Source organism: Haemaphysalis longicornis, unplaced genomic scaffold (assembly GCF_048455015.1).
Source record: "Haemaphysalis longicornis isolate Haplotype H1 unplaced genomic scaffold, Haemaphysalis longicornis Haplotype H1 scaffold_11, whole genome shotgun sequence".
Taxonomy (NCBI): domain Eukaryota; kingdom Metazoa; phylum Arthropoda; class Arachnida; order Ixodida; family Ixodidae; genus Haemaphysalis; species Haemaphysalis longicornis.
In genome coordinates this window covers 53,638,703-53,659,475 of record NW_027526214.1, presented here as the reverse complement: position 1 = coordinate 53,659,475, position 20,773 = coordinate 53,638,703, and the positions used below count along the sequence as shown (strand labels likewise).

The following is a 20,773-nucleotide window of genomic DNA, read 5'->3' as shown; positions in this document are numbered from 1 at the left end:
TGCATGCCTGAAGTGAAATTTTGGACTCGTTGCAGTGTTTTAAAACGCTTAGGTATTGGTCCCTTGACAGCGAGCTTGCGAGCGGCGGGAATGGGACGATCGACACTGTAGAAGGGGTGGCGCAGGCTACATCGCTGCAAAATGTTCAAGCAAGGTTCGCCGATAGCGGGACAGGCTATTATTGCACGCTAGTAATAATGGTTCATTTATCTGAAGTGAAATTTATTGCCAAAAGAGTGGTGGCCAAACATACCAACGTTAGTGAACGTGCACCTTGAGGATTGATATGGGAGGGCTGGCGGGGTGCGACGACTGTCACCTCGCTTTGCGCGACTTTTGCCGGGGCTCTTACACTTGCGCATATAGCCGAGTCTGGGGATTCAAAAAAATAATAATTTCGGCATTCACATGGTAATAAAAATGCATTGCGAGTGCTTACTTTTTAATTCGATATTTGCAATGGCACTCCACGCTATCTATGCATAGAGCCTAAGAATTTAAAAATGGTTTATAAAAAGGTAGTGCAGTTCGTACATTGTGATATTATGGTAGAAAAAACTTTATTGAAAGGCTGTTTCAGTGTTATGTACATAGAGAACCAATTAAAAAGTGCACTTTTTGCCCCCCTAGTTAAAAATTTTTTAGGCTCCTAAGGTGACATAATCAATGTGGTTCTCCTGCTCCAAACCAAGGTTTTTCTGCTCCAAAATCAAGATTTCGCTGCTCCAAAAACTGCTCCCAAATCTCATTATTAAGCTGTGTCCTCCCTGCTTTAGCAGCGCCATGATTGCCTTTCCGAGGATGGGCGAGATTTCAAGTGCTGCACTGGCAAAAGTGAGAGGGCAGCTTCCGACAACCCAGCAGCTATCTGCCAGCAATCACTACTGTTCTTTGGCTGCTGCTTTTTTTTGTGGGGGGGGGTGCGATGACTGAGAGGTTGCATTGCACAGTCAGTGGTGTGGGCAAAATGCGGAGCCGTGGGCTTTTGCCTGTTTTTCTGAGGCTTGGGTTACCACGTGCAGGGGTGGGTTGTCTGCACAAAGGTGTGGTATGCGGGGTGTCAAAAGGGGGCACAGCAGGGCTGTGGAAATGCCCGGTTATTGTGGTGAGACAGGTATCGTCTGCAGCAGAAAAAGCGAAGAAGAGGCGTCAATCCATTTCCTCTGCCCCTGCTGCATGCAGGGTCCCGGGGAGGCGTCGCTGGCAGCCCTGGAGGCCGAGCTGTCGGCCGGCTGCTCCCTGGCGCTGGCAGTCGTCTGGCAGGGCGACCAGCTCTACCTGGCCAACCTGGGTAAGGGGTGACCGTGTGGCGCTCGCTGCTGCTGGACGCTGCACAGGCTGGCCCGGGTGCCCTTCCCCTGCCCGCTAATGCTCCACCACAACGACCATCGTGCAGCCTTCGCTCCCCAAGCGAGTGGGCCTGAGCCACAGACTGGCCCGCAACTGATCATTGCACGGGCTCTGCAGAAAGAAGGGGTTAGGCAGGGAACCTGTGGCATGTAGTAGGCAACATTTCTTTGCCATGTGCGAGAGCTCTCGTGGGGCAAAAGATCGTGCTGTTTTGGGCTGCTTTCTGCTGTGGGAAAGCATTGTTCGGATCTGAAGATTTGCATCTAATTTGGTTGGGGAACGGTATGTGTGCGCTCGTCATTTCTGCCTACCCTTGAGTCGCATCTGGTTGCTTGGATTCTTCCTCTTCCTGTCGCCCCCTCAACGTTTCATTTTCTGCCTAACTCTGCGAAGGCATTCCGGCAGTGTCGCCTTGGTCGGGGCAGGCAGTGGCTGTGGGGGGACGCCAGGCCTCTGTGCTTGTTCTTACTAGTTGCGAGCTGGGAAGCCCCCAGGAATCTCGTTTGCAATGGTCCGAAAACATGCTTGCTGTACAGTTTGGGTGACCTGTAGAAAAAAACTGTAGTTGTAGAGCTTATTCTTATTGATTTTCAGTGTTGTTTTGGGGTACCGTCAGTGAAGGCTGTGGTGCTGTCTCGCAGCGCAGGCGTCGGTGGCACGTTAGGGAGGAGGGTGTTGGCCAGACACCCTTTCTCGTCGTGCATCGCAGCAGCGCATGATAGGACATGCCCACTAAGTGGATTGGTTGACAGTCCACACTATCGGGGCTACACACAAACGCATGGTGTGGCCTGGGACGGAGATCGCCAGAATACTGTTCGTTCTGTGCTCACTAAGCGGGAGTCGCCAGTGTGCAAGAAGACGCTGAAGAATTTAGTGGGGGCAGTGGAAGCATGGAAGGAGTTTAATTATTGCAGACTGCGCTGGGAAATTGGGGTACATTAGCTAAGGGGTAACAAGAGCAACATTGTAAGGATCTCACTGCAATCACACTGGGGATTTATAATGGCATCTGAGTGAGATCTTGAGGCACACGCAAGCCAACCTTTCAGAAAAAAACACAACATTCTCAGAATTTCAGTCCATGAACGAGCAGCTTTTCCGTATCAGTTTGTAAGCAGTCTGTAAGGAGTTTGTAAGCGCCAGAAATTCACGAGGTTTGACTGGTTATGACTATTTAAACCGTGTGGTTTTTGCAGAGTCAGCGTGACTCTCTGACGCCAGTACAGAAGGCTTTACTTGGGTCTGTTATCTCACTGTGCCGCCTAATTCCGGAAGTCACATTGACCGTTAGCGAGCTAAGACGACAAAGCGAGCCCATAAGATGCTCTGCACTTAAAAAAAAAAAGGCCAGCGTTCACCGTAATTGTGGCAACACTTGCTTGAAGCGAGAAGACAAGTCACAGCTTACGCCTTCCCAAGGTGATGTCCAATGATTATCACTTCCAAAAAAATGAAGGAGGTTCACACGTATAGCAACAATGCTGCAGTAAAGGTCGTTGCGACAGCGAAGAAGAAGCAAATCGGCTGCAATCGTGGACTTAAACCATCATGATGGTGGTAAGGTTGCATACAGCTTCGCTACCTTTTAGTCTCAGCGTTAGTGTGAGCTTCCTCCGTGTATATTTTTATTTAATTCTGGCTCTTGTCACTCTGACAGTGGACATTAGCCCAGTGTCTGCAGGGGCTTATCAGGACGCTTATCAGGGGGCCATAGAGGGAACATACAAGTTTGCTTCATTAAGAACACTGCTTTGTCCTGAGGACAGCGATACCAATGTCATCGCAAACTTCGAGCAAATAGTAGTAATCGAGATGTTGAAGGAGTGGGGGCTCTAGCCACTTTCCAGTGGTGTGTCTGTGATGTCACAGAATCTTGTTTGTGCGATTGAGAGCCACCAATGTGAGCCACCGGCAAGAGATATTGTGAAAATTGCAGTGAGGCCCCTAGTTCCGTTTAATCCTATCGCTTCAATGTTGGTGTGCAGTTAACACTCCGACACCTGTGTTTATAGTGCTGGCCCCCACACGGGGCACCTTGAGCAATCTTGGTGGCGGTGTTGGTGACACCGCAGACCCCGAGCCCCCATACTCACGCTGTAATCCACTGTGGCTACGAGTTGTAAGGTGAAGGGCAAAAACCACAAACGGTGGCCGTCGGGGTCCGGGTCAAGCTCCAGCGGATGGGCTCCCTGTCTGTTTATCAGGCAGGGAGCTCCGGGACCTCTCTCGGTATCAGGGTAAGGCTGACGAAGAAAGTACCTCCGTCTCCCTGCTTTTATACTATGCTCTATAGTATTGCCTAACCCCCCCCCCAAACGTGATTTGTCCCTAAATGTTGCCCACTACATGCCACTGAAGTATCTTTTCCCCCATTCCCATCCTTAAAGGGGCCCTGAAAGACGTTTTGAGCACACTAAATGAACTAGCGCAATCGTTAGATTGGGTCGTCAACGTCATCTGGGCCAAGTATTACTCGTTTACACGCAGCGGAAAGCTCACACTTTTCTTGCAAAGTTTGTCGCTTTTTCCTCACCCTTCCCTTCGTGTTTTTGGACGCCGCCATCTTCACATGTCTTCATCATCGATTCCCAGATGTTCGTCATGATCTAGACATCCTGCTATTGGGCGACTTTCTCACTCACTTCCGGCAAAGAGATGAGTCGTCTGCTCAGCATCGGCTCGCCAGCTGATCTGCCAGCGTAGTGCCGGAGTGCTTGGACATTTTACGACAAACAAAACAAGTGTAAACAAACGCTTAACCGTTTGTATTGAATGCAACACGGCCATAACACGACATGGATATTCTCTTACCTGAGTACGTTTCATAGAGAAAGCGTTGAAGCCCCGTGGAACTTCTTTCCCGCAGAGAACGCCCTGAGCCGAATGCCCGGGTTTGACGCACACATTTTATTAAACTTCAAAACAGTCCAGAGATGCGTTTCGAACGAACACAATGTCACAACATGCGTTGCAAGTCTCAACCGCGATCGACAGACGATGGGTTGCCTCCTCCTGCCCGTCGTAAATTCCGCACTCACCTCGCGCGCGGTTTGCGGGGACGAACAGCAAGTCACTTAACTCTGGCGCACAAGCCGAGATGGGTTTTAGCCACGCACACTGCACATACACCATGCGAGGTTGAGTCGTACGTCGCCCGAGAAAGATAATCCAGACCATGGGAAGCACTGTCCACCCGCAGAAGCACAACGTCGCATTTCATCGCGAAACAAAGGCGCCCACAACACACACACCATCGCCTCCTGTAATGCCAAACGCATCTCGCACTTCCCAATGGGAGTGGGTGGTACGCCTGCACTGCCCACATGTCGCGAGATGGGGCCCCGAGCTAAACCGGGATCACGGAACCGTAACTGACCTCTAGAGTGGTTTGTGCCTTGTTGCCAAGGCAACCGACATTTGAGATTGTCAAAGAAATGGCGCTCGCTCCAGCGCGAGAAAGCTCAGAGCTGTGGCGGAGCATGTTTTGCCAACGTTGCCGCTCTCCACCACGCGTCGCCCCAAGCTGAACTGGTCACATGATTGAAGCGTTTTGTGCACGGGTTCTGTATCGGTTTAAAAAATGTCTTTTTCACATGCCGCCGGCAGGAATTACCACCGCCGCAAAATAAGACAGCAACGTACACCGTGAAAGGGCAAGGCGCGGCCACCGCCGACATGCGGCCAGGTTTTTCGTTCGCTTTTCCAGCCTTTTCCACACCTTTAACCTTTCCTGAGCTGGATAATTTTTCTCCATTTCTTGTGATAGAATCGCTCAATCAGTGTTCTTGATTGCAAAATATCTTGAAGGCATAATTGGAACAACTTACAAGGCCAAAAAACAAAGGACTGGGGAACTCCTCATCGAGGTAAATGACAAGCAGCAAGCAGTCCACAAAGCTTCTAGCTCAGACTAGACTGGCTAATCATCAGGGTCACACCCCATAGGAGCTCGCAGGGTGTGATATCCGAGCCAGATCTTCTGAACGAAACGGATGTGGATCTCCTTGCTGGCTTGAAGGATCAGGGCGTCACTGCCGTGAGACGCATCACCATCCGCAGAGACGACAAGGAGATTCCCACCAAACACATAATCTTGATTTTTGACTGCTAAGCAATTCCGCAACATATAAATGCAGGTTTTATTTGTTGCTCAATATGTCTCTATATCCCGAACCCACGGCGCTGTTTTAAGTGCCAGCGGTTCGGGCACAGTACAAACTTGTCGTGGCTGAACGACCTGGGCAAAATGCGCGGTGCGAGATCATCCGAGTGAGAGTTGTCCATCTAGCCCCCTCACTTGTGTGAACTGTGAAGGGCTGCATGTGGCATACTCCCGCAAATGTGAAAAATTTCATCTTGAAAAAAAGATAATAAACATCAAGGTCACTGAGAACATCACCTTCCCAGAGGCGCGAAAGAGGTTCGCCTCTTTCCCCCTGGGGAGGTATGCCGACACAGCTCGCCAGGGGGCGGAGCGGCATTTGGTTTCCAGAGAGACCCAGTTCAGCAAGTCTGACCTGGTCCCTCCCCCGCCCCCCGCTGGGTTGCTTCAGGCAGCCCAACCCGGCACCACGCCACTTGCTAAGGCAGCAGCGGTTGTGTTGCCAACCAACTCTGTCGAGACCGATGCCGCTCCCACCACTTCCTCCTCCTCGTCCTGTGCGTTTGAGCATGCCGAGGGGATGGAGACCGGGGACCCCGCATCGCCACCTACCGCCACCGCCCAGGCCACTTCTGGTGCCCCCGACACCTGCGGCGGCGGCGGCTCAAACGAAGGGCTCCCGAAGGGGGGCCAAGTCTAGGGGGCCCAGTTCATCGGGCACCCCCAGGATATTGGACGACTAGATAGACGTCGGGGCGTTCTTGCCTGCAACGCAGCGCAAAAGCGGCCTCCGATGTCCTAGCCAACAGAAAGGCCCAAAAAGCCCAATCCCAGAGTAACAGCCCCAAAAGACAACACATGAACACACACACCATTCACGCAAATAATGGGAACAGAAAACATAATTCAATGGAACTGCAGAGGCCTCCTCAAAAATCTTGCCAATGTGTATGAGGTGCTGCGAGCCAATCAGCCAAGTGTCATGCGTCTCCAAGAAACAAACCTCAGTTCCAAACAGACAAACTTATTAAATAGGTACATGGTATTCAGAAAGAACAGGGTTGGCTGCACACACACTTCTGGGGGTGTGGCCATAATTGCCCGGAAATCCTTAGCATGCCCCCCTGTCACATTGAACACTGTCCTTGAGGCTGTAGCAATTCCCACAATAATATTCAATAGATTGATAACGGTATGTTCCATATATATTCATCTTGATCATGCACCTTCGAGCTCTGACTTCAAGGCGCTGGTTGACCAGCTGCCGGAACCATGCATCCTAACAGGCGACCTTAATGCACACAACTCTCTTTGTGGAGGTCGCCTAATCAATTCCTTACATCTTCAGGAGCATGCCTTATCAACAAAAAACAGCATAGATACCATAACTTAGGACACAATACATACTTGCATCTTGACTTGGCTATTGGCTCTGCAGTTCTCTTTCTATGTCTTGAGTGGGGTGTGACCCATATGGTAGTGACTATTTCCCCACTTCATTAACGCATATAGGTAAAGACCCAAGCAGTCCATCTTCCCATAAAAGGTTTAATGAATCAAAAGCAAACTGGAGCACATTCACACAAACATCTAAACTACACCACACATCCACAAAACACCTACACGTGGAGGAAGCCGCTTAACTCATCACGGCGCACATCCTCGACGCTTGCCAAAAGTCTATTCCCCCGGCCTCCAGTGCGGCCTGCAACACAAGAAGGCCCTGGTGGAACGAGGACTGTAGGCGGGCGCGAGAGGCCCAGAACAAGGCGTGGGGTGTCCTTCGCCGGTACCCCACGTCAGATAACCTCATCTCGTTTAAACGGGCAAAGGCCTTTGGAAAGCGTGTGCGTTGGGAGGCGAAAAGGGAGAGTTGGCGTGCTTTTCTTACATCCATTACATCCATTAACTCATACACAGACACTCAATAGGTATGGACAAGAATACGTAAACTTGAAGGACAACATACACATAGCTGGTCAGTACAACAGGGGACACACTCGAAGACCAGGCTAACACGCTTGCACAACACTTCCAACGCATTTCCAGTTCTGCACACTACACAAACACTTTCCTGAAACATAAAACCGCTTGTCAAAAGAAGTCCCTACATGACAATAACAGGTCAAAATCTGGTTACAATTCTGAATTTACACTCTATGAGTTGAGGGCCTGCCCTGAGCACGTGCAAACCTTCAGCTCCAGGCGCAGATAAGATTACATACACCATGATACAACACCTACACCCAGACACTCTTGAGACACTCCTACACCGATACAATAAAATATGACTTTCGGGGCAAATTCCAGAATCTTGGAGGGAGGCTATATTAGTGGCTTTCTTCAAGGAAGGAAAGGACCCTTCCTTCCCTGCCAGTTATCGTCCCATTGCCCTGACAAGCTGCCTGTGCAAGCTCCTCGAGAAGATGATAAACAGGAGCTCGTGTGCGTTCTTGAGTACAATGGTCTTCTCGAAAGCTGCCAGACAGGCTTCAGGGTGGGGCAATCTACAAATGACCAACTAGTAGCGCTAGAATCCTACATTAAAGATGCCTACCTACATAAGCAGTACTGTATGACAGTATTCTTTGATCTTGAAAAATCGTACGATACCGCGTGGCAGTACAGCATCCTAAGCGACCTGAAGTCCTTTGGCATGTCGGGTAACATGATGAACACACTTGCCAGTTACTTGTCTGAAAGAACGTTTCGCATGCGAGTTGGAGCTGCACTCTCTAGTGTTCATGTGCAAGAAAATGGCGTGCCACAAGGTGGAGTTTTCAGCTGCGCCCTTTTTATTGTGAAAATTAATTCTCTTAGGAAGGCGCTGCCACCATCGATTTCCTGTTCAATCATGTAGACGACGTTCAACTCTCCTTTAAATCGGGTAACTTGTCTGTCTGTGAGTGCCAAGTCCAGTTTGGTGTGTGTTAACAAGTTGGCTGGCTGGGCAGATAGCAGTGGTTTTAAATTTAATCCCGGGAAATGCACTTGTGTCTTGTTTTCCAAGAGGCATGGCATTCGGCCTGATCCAGACGTTCAACTCAATGGTGTCTCGATTCCTGAAAGGAACACAAGTTCTTGGGTATTATCTTTGACGAAAAGCTCACATTCATCCCACACATAAAACAACTAAAACATAAATGCTTGAAAACAATGACTATCCTCAAGGTTCTCTCGCACATTTCTTTTGGTGCTGACAAACAACTTCTTTTACGCGTTTTTACCAGACTATAGGTTCACGATTGGACTATGGTAGCGTTGTCTGTGGGTCAGCCACTAAAACATCCCTCAGAATGCTGGACCCTGTGCTTCATCTAGGGCTGCGCTTGTCGTGTGGTGCCTTCCGGACTAGTCCAGTTGAAAGCTTGTATGTAGAGTGCAACGAATGGAGCCTAGAACGTCAGTGAGCTTACACGGACCTGCTTTATGGTTTTAAAATCTCATCAATGCCTCACCATCCTTTTACATCAGTTTTTTATGATACATCCATATCTCAACTCCTTTCTAATCGTCCATCAATCTCTGCTCCCTTTCGTTTCAGAGTAAGAGAAGAAGCGTCACAACTTGATGTCACGTTTTCAGACACCATCAAAACGTCCGCTACTGAATTTCTAGTACCGTGGCAGCTTCGCCCGATATCATGTGATACATCTTTCACAGGTGTTGAGAAAAACAGGCTGCCTAGAAGCGCGATCGTGCAACATTTGTTGTCCCTGCAGCACAAACATAAGTGTGCTGAATTTTACACGGACGCTTCAAAAACTGCCACAACTGTTTCTTGTGCTGCGCATGGTGGCACCTTTAATGTCTGTAAAACTATGAATAGGAATACAAGTATCCTTACGGCAGAGGCCTATGGCATACTTCTTGTATGCCATATTGTTCTAAATCAAATTCCCAAATCCGTAGTTTATACTAATTCTTTAAGGGTTGTGCGTGCATTATCCTCACAGAAGTCTGAAAACCGTGTGGTCAATGCTCTCATTAGTACTATTATGTCTGTGTATGCGTTAAACCTTCAAGTGGCCGTGTGCTAGGTGCCAGGGCACTCTGGGATTTTAGGTAATGAGACCACAGACCGAATGGCTGCCGCTGCTGCACTTACAACTACAGTGGACAACAATACCCTACACCGACTTCAAGTCACACATCAGACAACACCTTCGCAATACATGGCAAGCACACTGGAATCAACAGACAGACAACAAACTACACATTGTAAAGCCACTCTTGGGAGCATACACCACTGACACACACAATAGACACAACGAAGTTACCTTGGCTCGATTACGGATAGGCCACACCCATGAAACACACTCCCACCTGCTCACGGGACCTCCAAGACCCCTGTGTAGCGGGTGTGGAGACGGCCTATCCGTGATCCGTGTGCTACTTCAATGCAAAGCACTCCACACAGCACGACACAAACACTTTCCACAACTATACAGACCAGGGTGTCGAACCGGAACCGAACCGAACCGAAAACCGGAACTGAACCGGTATTTTTTCCGGAACTGAACCCGAACCCGAACCGTTATTTTTTGAGCACGCTGAACCCGAACCGGAACTGAACCGGAAAAAGAAATAACGGTTACCGGTTCATGCCGAAACGGTTCGACCCTCTGTTGTTGATATTGCACAGTGAATGCAATTCAGGCCTTTTTTTCTTTCCCGTACCATCAACTTCGTACTTGCTCGCGCACTTTCCCCTCCAGACAGTTTAACACTATCACGCTCTATGTAACAACAGGGGAAATGAATGAGCACCAATGTAGCAGTGGTCTGTTGCTGCTGGAGGCGCGAGCGTAGTGCAAGCTGACCAAACGAAATGTCATTCTCGGCAGCGTGCAGGGGATATAAAACGACTTTGCCCTTCCCTAGCTGCGACTTCATTGGAGCAATCAGGCTGCAGGAGTGCTCCACTGCGCAACAGCGAAAGCTCACACCCGATGTGTGCAAACTTTTTGCATTTCATAATTTGTTTAAAAGGTCCGACACTATTAATACTTGACAAGTGTGACCGCAGGAGCTGCTCAGTGGCTAAGCCGTTTGCTAAGCCGTTTGCCCAACTCGCTACATTGCTTCTACTGCTACTCGTTCCGGAGGGGAGTACTGCTGTGGACTAATTAAAGAGCGTCTACCCAAAAAGTCCCATCTCATGCTCCACGTGTCAAATTTCCCTTTCATTTTGTAACCACATTATCTGTTATAAGATTCCGCAATGTAGCACACGGAACGATGGTAAGGGTTCAGGCGGTACGATGACATACTGATTGTAATGCACACTTTCGGTATCGCAAAAGGAATTGCAGTGGTCAGAGCAATAATGCAGTGACTGAGCGTTAACTAAAGCTTACTTTTAACAAAAGTGTGGCTAACACATTCGATAAGGTGACGGCTAACAAATTATTGGTGACCAAATATTCTAATTCATTGGTAGTATTTATGTGCCTGTTGTAGGATTTTTCTGTTTTGTTACAAATATAAAAAATGTGCGCCATTGGTATTAAGCGCTGGTATTTGAACGCGCCAGTACGCAGGACTAAATTTAAGGCTTCAAGGTTAGCGTGATGGGTGATTGCATAGCGACGATTGTGATTTCAACAAAAAAGGAAAGGGCAGAAAATATATCCCACCGTCATATCTCTTGGCGGTGGCTTTATGAATAGTCACTGGGACAACATAAAGTCTGAGTGAGAAAGAAGGTGGTAAATCGTCGCCACTTCATGTGTTTTTCTAATATCTCCAAATTGTTTAAAGTTTAAAGCTGTTTAAAGCTTTAAATTGTTTAAAGCTGCCCTTGGTGAGCAGCAGCATTTTGAATGTTAGTTTGTGTTTTGATTTGACGGTCGTTTTAAACTAGTAAATGTTTTTTTTCTAATTTCAGTGATAATTCAACTCATCGAACCGGTTCGCGAACCGGTTCAAGCTCCCGAACCGGTTCGCGAACCGGTTCGGTACGTGATTTTGTCGAACCGGAACTGAACCGGAACGAAATTATTTCACCCGAACCCGAACCGTAACCGAACCGGTATTTTTTTCGGTTCGACACCCTGATACAGACAACACATCCTGTCTCACCCACCATATTTTTTAGGAGACGAGCCCATCAAGCGTGTTTTTAAGTTTCTTACTGATGTCAATTTTTTACATCTATCTCCAATATGCCGCCTGCTCTTCCGCCATGGGAACGCCCGGCACTCGGCCTACTTCATTGCCGCCCCATAGAGCGATGTCGAAGAACTGTGCGGGAGAAGTACATTGCCCCGTTGGCCCACGACAAAGGCCCCGAGGAGTTAGACATCTTTACAGATGTGCCTATCAGTGGCATGAGCGCAGCCATAGCCTGGACTTGCCCCGAGGACCCAACCCTGAATGGATCTCGGCAGATCAGCAACATGCACGGTCTTACTGACGATGTCGAGCTATTTGCCATTCTTGGAGCACTCCAACAAATCGAGACCTCCCAGCAACCCGAATATCACCATTACCGCATCATTACCGATTCACACGTTGCCCTCGAGGAACTCAACAAGGCTTATACACATAATCTCACCGCCAACCACATTATAAGCACAATTCAATCCTTGCGCGGACAAGGCATTAATATTCGTCTGGCTTGGACACCTGGTCACACAGCTGGAGCGACTGGAAACCAGCAAGCACACAACGCTGCTAGGGAGTGCCTTCTTTCGACTCCTCCCCTGGCTACCACGGCCGCCGACGAAACTTCACCTACATCTTTAGCCTGGTATCAAAAAAGACGACAACTGCAGCAACAAAGTCAGCGGCGGCTCCAAGAAGCTACCCCCCCCCAGGCTTTCTCCCTGCGTCGATATCCCTCTCTCGGCTGGGCGAAATCTTTATTAACAAGGCACGCGCGGACGCTGCCCACACTCCGGACATTGTTCGGAAATGGTAGCACCGCAGCACATCCCTTTCATCCGCACCTACGTGCAATTTCTGCGCTGCCGCTAATATCCTCCCGAACTTGTTTCGTCTAATATGGTCTTGTCCGACATTCGAAAGCGGCCGAGATCAGCTGGTAGCCTATTGCCCACCACCACGTACGAATGCGCAGCATCTGGAGCGCCTGCGCTCCGATGCTACTCTTCTCGAACGCGTAGCAATTTATTCACTTGCCAGTGGTCTTTACAAAGCAGTGTAGAGTGGTCTGACAGCCCTAGTAGGGCCTGCAAACGAACAATTTGTGTTTAATAGCGTACATGTGACTTTCATTGAGGCTTTCGACTCCCCTTCCCTCATCTTCCAATAACCCCCCAGGGCCTCAGGCCTATTTCTAAAAGTCTTTCATTCATTCACATCTCATCTCTTATCATGCATCATGACAACCTGGCCCTTTACATCAGTCATCTTCATTAGCTTGTGTTTTACTTCGTTTATTTTTACTGAAATGCTTCACTTTTAAAAACTTTCACGCTACTGAAATAAACTAACCATCCTTTGGCACTCTTTGCCCTCAGTCAGCCTTGCGCCATAAAAATCGAAACATCATCATCATCATTCATAGTGCTGGCCTGTTCGCGTCACTGATGAAATGTTTTTCAATATTTCTTATTCTCTTTTTTTTTCTTACAAGAAACTCTCTTGTTGTGGCAGTGGAGCTCAGTGAGTTACCAAACCCTACCTGAACAAGGCTGTCCTCTGTGAAGCCTTTGAGCTAACAAGTTGCAGCTATTTTAGAGTTTCTGGGAAATTAATAAAAGAAATGGGCGTTACATTCTCACGTGTGAAGGAATAAACTGCGATTATTTCATGACTTTGTTTTGGATTAACAAAAGAAAGCGGCACTGCATTGCTGGGAGCGAGCCACACAAAATGTTTGCGTTGAAGCAGGCGATTTTGGTCTACCCGCTCTCGCTGCCAGCCCAAGTGCCAAGAGGGGATTCAAGAAGGTAGCCCACGCGGTGGCCGCTGCAGAAGCAGTTACGGCCTCACACAGCCGTCCAACTTGTGCCGTTCTCTCGTCCCCCCCTCCCACCTAACAGGGCGCGCAAGAGTTCTGCTGCTGCGTGGAGGAGGAGGAGGCAGCGAGGGGGAGGGAGCGGAGCCCCAGCGCCTGACGGTGGAGCACAGCCTGCGCAACGCAGACGAGCTGGCCCGCCTCTCTCGCCTGGGCATCGACACGGGGGGCCTCTCCGCAGACACCCTGCCGGCCACCCGCTGCCTCGGGGCACACCCGCACAGGCGACGACCTCACGACCAAGGGTGGGTGGTGTGCATGGCGGTGTCTGTTTTGGGGGCAAAGCACCCGAGGGGCTCGGGCAGTCGGCGTCTCGCGTCGTCGTGTTCTCATGTAGTCACACTACTAAAACACCGAAGCGTTCATTTTACAACACCTCATGCTACTTCGTGGCATACTTCTTAGCTTGCTGTATTTAATTGCTTAAGTCCAGTTTTAAGCGAGAGAGGGCGCCACTGCCGCAGCAAGCGCGCGATTGCTCCTCCCACCGGCACTTCTCCGTGTGGCAAGAGAGAGACCTGCAGTCATTGAATGCACTTGTACACTGCATGCGTCGCCCCTCCCCAGGTCTCAGGTTAGTGGAGAGGGCCCGGGATATTTTTCCTTTTCCACCGCTTGTGGGGGCGTCATTGAACCCGTGGGCCAGTGTACTCGCTCTGGTTGCCACTCAGAAACTCGCACGTGAGTGCAGTGCCGCGTGAGTGTCGGCCCGGGCAAGGCCACACACATGCAGCACTCTCCCACCTGCTCACTGGTTCGTCCTAGGTGTGGAGAGGGCCTCTCCGTAGTGCACGTTCCGATTCACTGCAAGGCAGTGCACACCAGGCGCTGCTGCCTCTTCTCACAACTTTGCACACTGCGCACTCCACTCTGCCCCTCACTCTTCCTACCTGACCACTCAGTAGTTTTCCAACTGTTCTTGGGAAAGTAGATTTTGATTTTGTATCGCTCATTTCACATTGTCACCTGGCACTTTTTAAAAGCCGTCTCTGTTTTGTCTGAACTGCTTAATTATAGTCGCACTTTGTGCCATGTTTGCTTTAAAGCTGCAATTCCCTTGACACTCTTTGCCTTGCACAATTAAAACCCAATTATCATCATTCTGATGATGTGGGGGTGCAGATATTGGGCAAGCACCCCACCTTTCCTTTTCAGCTGCAAAGATAAGGAAGGAAGGGTTCAGGGTGTCAAATACGCACAGTGTTGCGCGTCTAATCTTTTTCTCAGAGTTGCGACGTGGCCAACGCTTCTAGTCTTGTTTTTCTGCACACACTTTTCTTGCAACTGGACTCCAAGCTCCAAGAAGTCTAGCGAATATGTGTTCTTTCCGGCTGCAGTAAAATCTCGATGATACGAATCTCGCGGGACCACGAAAAATATTCGTATCACCCGAAATTCGTATGAACTAACACAGGCCAAAAAATTGAGCACTAAAAAGTTTTCGTTTATTTCTTCTCTTACTTTCGCATGAAGAAATCCGTGACGTTTCTCTAGTTTTTTGTTTAACCTCCATGTCGCCGAGCAATCCCTTCTCGACTCTAGTCTCCTCACTCGCAGTGCCCAAGCTCACTACAGGAACGTTTTTGCACACGATTCGTGCACGTCGGCGTTGCATGCGCAGTATTTTCATGCCCGTGCCAGCGATTCCGCGCCCGCAGCCGCCTGTGCCTTGGTCAGAAAAGGACGTGCGATGCGCATGGCAGGGGGTGAGCCTGACGACTTGCACGAACAGGAAGGCGTATCCCTCATAGCAGCAGTTTCGAAGTGCTTGAGGCAGCTGGTTGGCTATGCCGCCACGGAGGCTCGGAGCAAGTCCGTCGCTGATGTTTAGGCCTAGCACCCTGGCACATATTTCATGGCCACTTTCACTAGCGGCACGGATGATGTTTTGTAGCACCGTTTTCGCCCACATTATACAGTTGAACCTCGTTATAAGAGGCATGGATGTAAGAGACAGTCTGGTATAAGAGACACTATTCACCCACATGGTTGGATGCCCTATCTCTCCCGTTAAATTGACCTATTTTATAATAGACACCGGGTGTAGAAGATAGTTGGTTATAAAGGACAAGTTATCCGTGAATTTTGTTCGTCAATCTCGCTTGTAACAGACATTTTAACCTTAGATGCACTGCCACCAGTCACTAACTGCCGTTGCATCCATTGTGGAATCAAAGGGGGCAGCAGATGCCCACAGTCGCTATTTATTATTACTTCAGCAGACACGCAGTGGTTCAGGCAGCTATGAAACGATGACGAGAAGCCCTGCCAATGGAAATGCAACTTGCAGAAGGGGCTAAAGCTTACTGCCATGCATTGGAGCGTGACCGCGCATGCGGGCTTCTGCGCAAGCCAAGAACACCGAGAGTGCGCAGTGGGCTCTCCCACTCGCGTAGCTCCTAATCAAGAAGCATCGCAGATGTTGAGTCCTGCAAGCCTGGCGAATAGCCAGAGCACACAGCGGAAGAAGCTGTGCGCTCTGGCTATTCGCCAGGCTTGTGAACTCGACATCTACGATTCATCTCCCGCAAACAGTGAAAGAACAGAAAGCTTGTACAATCTGTTATAAAAAACAGTGTTAATACAGTCATGAAGGAAACAAATATTCAGAAATATCGCAAAAATTCTGGGGGCGAAACATTCAGAAATATCTAGTGAATCTTTAGCAACATGCTGTAGCGTTCTTTTGAGCTTGTTTTAGCCGTACAGTGCCCACATTGAACTAGGGGTTGATCAGTTAGTGAAAACATGGTTCCCTGCTTATAAGAAGCATATTGTATAAGAGACAGAAACTGCTCCCCAGTATGAGTCTCTTATAAAGGGGTTCAACTGTAATGGTGAATTCCACTGGGAGAGCAGGTGCACTCAAAAGCACTCTGAAAGTGCTCTCTCCTGAGCAGGCGTGTTTCAGCAGTCAAGCAGGAGAAGGAGCACTGCCATCCCAGTGGTAGAGCGAGATCAGTTTCGCTGCTCTGGGAGCAGTCGGGAGCAGTCGGATCTGCTCCCGCTTGAAAAGGAGAGTGAGCACAGTACGAAGGAAGTCACATGACCTTTAACATCATATCCTCTCTCTCTCTCTCTCTCTCTCTCTCTCTCTCTCTCTCTCTCTCTCTCTCCCCCCCCCCTTTTTTTTTTTCCCGGCAAATTGTCACGGTTTGGCGAGCGCGGCCCAGGGAGTGCAGCGGTATCCATGTGCATTTGCAACTTTGCGGAATGGGCAGCGAGTGCTTCCTACCGCCACACGTGCTTTGCCCGGCTTTGCTCACACATGCTTGTCCGCAGAGATTGCTGTGATGCTTAAAGGCCGGAATACGTGGAGCGAACTTTCACGACGAAGTTTGCACAGCAAGAAATCTCCCTCGTCAGGACGCCGTGTGTTCGTCGGGTTGAGCCACATAGAGCGATGACACGGCGCGCACCACTGCGTCGCCGCTGGGTTGCCCAGAATCAACCGTGCCGTTCAGTAAACAGGCCCAGTGAAGGAGCTGCCCACTTTGGTTATACGTCACTGAACGATGCTGCGTGGGGCGGGGGCATTTCTTCTACTGAAATATTCGGCCTCGGTTCTCGAAAATGCTAGAGGCAGAAAAAAAAAAAAAAAAAGTCGACGGCGCTGGGAAGATTCGAACCAACGACTCCAAAAACAAATAGCCGCCATCGACTTCAAGAACAAATAGCCGCCATTTTAACCTCTACTCCGCCCCGAGAGATGGCACACATGTATCTGTTACTTGTTTTTGTCGTATTTGAGAGGCCCTCGTGGTGATACCGCCTGTTCCTCACTCGCCGATCTTGCAGACGGGCCTCGTATTGCAACTACTACAAGCAATGTAGCCGGATCGCCCTTATTTAACCTGATAAGTGCTATCGTGCATGCTCATCTCGGCAACACAAGCCGCGACAGTCCGGTCGGGACCGTGTTTTCCCCTCTCCCACCTGCTGTCCGGGTGCGTGCCGCATTCCAGTGGCAGGTGCAGTGGCCCTGCTCCCGCGTGCTCCCAAGTGTTCTGCCCCCTACTCGTCACTGCACGACGCCACTGCTCCTGTTCTCTCAATGGAATTCGCCATTAGCTCATTTACCGCACAAGAAACTTCGTGTGTGCTTTGAGTGGCATTTTAAAGAGCGGTTAGAAGCGGTCGCTCGAGCGCCCCGCACCACTTCGCGACCGAAGCCGCTGTCCTGTTGCCGTGGCCGGCCCCGCCCCGCAGAGTGTGCGGGTGGTTTCGCGGTGGCGCGCCGTTTTCGCGAGCAGGAAACAACAGCCCGGCCATTACTGGAGAAAGAGTGACAAAGAGAGGAGAGAGAGACCGTACGTCACCATTGCTTGCTCGCTCGGCGGGCGGGCGCCTCGCCGGCTCGTTTGTATCATCCGTCGGGCCGCGCAGGTTCGTTCGTAAGAGCTGAAATTTTTCCCATTGAAAGCAATGCAATTTCGCTGGGACTTATCAGAAATTCATATCAAACCGAAATTCGTATCACCGAGAATCGTATCATTGAGATTCCACTGTAATCAGTGCACAACTTTGCTGATGTGTAGAAAAAGCATAGCTACTGTGACTTCACCACAATACTATCAATGGCTGGCACTGCCAAAACAAGATGGATGATGGCAAACGGACTATCAAGCTGGATTGGATTGGATTTTGGCAGTGGATGTGGTGGGCTGTAGCCAGACTGCCCAGTTCATCAAGAGTTGTTTTGATTTCACTCAGAAAAAAAAAAATGTTTTTTTTTTTAATTAGAAAAACCTTTGTTTTAGGGGTGTGCGAATAAATACGAATCCAGTAGTACCTCTGTGAATAATTCGATTCGCAAATCGAATATCCGCTATTCAATTTTTTGAATAGTCGAGTGGAGTTTCCGAACGTTCCCTGGCTTTGCGAACGCGAGAGATGTCGGCGCATGCTAACGCGCTGCTGCTACACCGTCAACTCGGCAAGTTTCACCCTAATCACGGTTTCGGTGAGCGCGCCTTGCAGAGGCCATAAATTTTATCCCGCTGCACAGAGTAATCTGCGATTGCGCCGGTAAGATCTTTCTTTCAAGCCGTCGCCGTCAACTCTGGCCACCATTTTGAATTCTGCGACCGGATGTTTACATGTCAGGGCAGCTTCCGGTTAAGACCGCCGCCGTTTTGACAGCGCTTGCATTAATTTAAAATGAAAAGCAGTTCTGGCTGTTTTTAATGCAGTTGAAGTATGTTTACTGCGCGTTTACTTGTTTTTAGGACCACAGGGGATAGTACAGGCTCATTCACGCAACTGTCATGCAAGCTTTTCTTCTGCTACGTATTGTTCACGCTTCTCGCTGCTTCCAAAGTGCCTCATCTTGGTTCATGATTGTGGTTGTGCCGTGTTTTCGTGTCCTCTTGTTCATGCCTGCAAAGTACTCGCTCGCTCTCAGTTGCGAGGCGCCGTATACTTGTTGCCTATGGTTGCAGTACAGCAACTCCAATGCAACTCAGTTTTCTTATATTTTTTATTTTTTATTTTCTCCCCAAATGCATATTGTGCCCGCTCCGAATTCCTCGAGTACTGCCCATGCGAGTTGAAAAGTGCGTTCTACGGGTTGGAAAAGAATGTCATGTCTTCCGAACATGCGAAGTAGCACCTTCTTTTGCACAAAGACCTATGAGAAATCGAAACCTGTAAAAATAAAAATTGATATTCAATTCGAAAGTTACTATTCGGCATTCGCAGAAGTCTCCTGTCAAAGCCTGACAGAGGTGCTCAACCCCCTGCACACTTTGTCAGCAGCTTTACAGTGTCTGTAAACATTTCACAGGATCTGTGTCACAGTACACCCTGTTTAGAGCTAAACCCCGCAATAACGAAACCTCTGGGAAAAGCCAAAAATATGCTTTTGCGGGATTTTGTTGCCACGAGAGTGAGACGTAAACGACAGGAAAGTCGCCCACAGACCGAAAATTTATTTCCGGTACTCAGTTATATAGCTGAACCTCGTTAATTCAAATTCAATTTTAATTCTAACTTCTGGTTTATTTAAACTGACAGTGCGGTCCTGGCAAGGTTATGGGCATTTAAATAGCTTCTGTTGGTGTTTGAATTGGTCGTCCAAAGTGGTTCCTTGCCACTGGTGCCACCAAAGTTTAATGAGCTGTAAAATTAGTTCCAAGCGGTGCATCAAAAAACCGATTCTCTTATTGCATTCACCAGGGTTCATAGAAGCATTGGAAAATATGAAGATTACAGTTTCATGAAATTATCTGTAAGTATGTTGAGAACTAATTGACTTACTCAAAAAAAATAATGGCATATTTGAAATCAGTGGGGGAAAAGCAGTAAGGCTGACAAGTTTCACAAAGTTTGCTTGAAAATTTAAAGACGTTTTTTAAGAGCAGTGTCCCCCCGTAAGTGCCCCAAGGATTTTTTTTTTCTTTTTTTTTTTTTTTTTCCCTCGTCAATAGCTCACTTTGCAGGGATGTGGTCCCACGCATGCACACACAGCTGTGCTGTGGTCTGTCATCGTTTGCCATTGTGGGGGACGCGCGTGTGTGGTGCAGGCCGGACCCCCTGTCGAGTGAACCTGAGCTGTGCGGCCCGCTGACCGTGGAGCCCGGCTGCCGGCTGGTGTTCCTCTCGGACGGGCTGTGCGGTGCCCTGGACTGCGCGGGCATCACTGCCAAGGCAAGTTTCCTGAACTGTTGGGGAGCCCGGAACTTCCGTGGGACCACGAACAGACATTGCGTGGTGGTGGCCTTTTGCGACCCAAGCAACGGAAGTGTCAGATCACCGACGTTGAATGCCGGGCTAGTTGGTTTGCCATTGGGGCGTATGCAAACAGCGCGCATGCAACGGGAGGGGAGGACGAGAGCCACAGAGAGAGCCGACTTGGGTGCTTGCGTGGGAAATGAAATGTTTGCATGTCGGCATTTCACGTGTAAAAAAAGGCATTCAGAAGTGAGTGCCGTGGCTGTTGTCCTCCCCTTCTGTTGTCTCGTTGTATGCGCCAATTGAGCTCGTGTCCGTGGAGATCACTTCTTAACGCACGGTCTCGCACAGCAGTGTGGTGAGCAACTCTCCAGACTGAAAAGTCCCCTCAGCCACAGGCAAAACAATGGGAACACTAAAAAGATACCGCGAGCAGTCCAGCGCAGCCGCCAGTCACGCCTAGTGCTGAGGTACACAGTCTGGGCCCCTTCCGTTCTTGGATGCGGTGAGCAGAAATCGCTGGAAAGGAGTCCAGGGGGGTTGCCAGATTCTGTCCTGACTTCTCTCCCCTCCCGTGGCTGTGTGTCCTCTGTCAGAGAGCAACAAGCAGAAGGCAACAGGTGCGAACAAACAAGCGGCAGAAGACGAAAGGAAGACGA

General features: G+C 49.3%; 1 protein-coding gene across 1 annotated transcript in view; it reads left to right on the top strand.

The window, feature by feature from the left end:
* The window catches only part of LOC144160959 (TGF-beta-activated kinase 1 and MAP3K7-binding protein 1-like), a 73,494-nt gene that overhangs the window by 26,940 nt on the left and 25,781 nt on the right, over nt 1–20,773 (top strand). Inside the window, exons 5-7 of the mRNA XM_077692033.1 lie at nt 1,183–1,291; nt 13,468–13,687; nt 19,967–20,090. Coding sequence (XP_077548159.1) covers nt 1,183–1,291; nt 13,468–13,687; nt 19,967–20,090 — 453 coding nt within the window. The remainder of the gene's footprint in view (nt 1–1,182; nt 1,292–13,467; nt 13,688–19,966; nt 20,091–20,773) is intronic.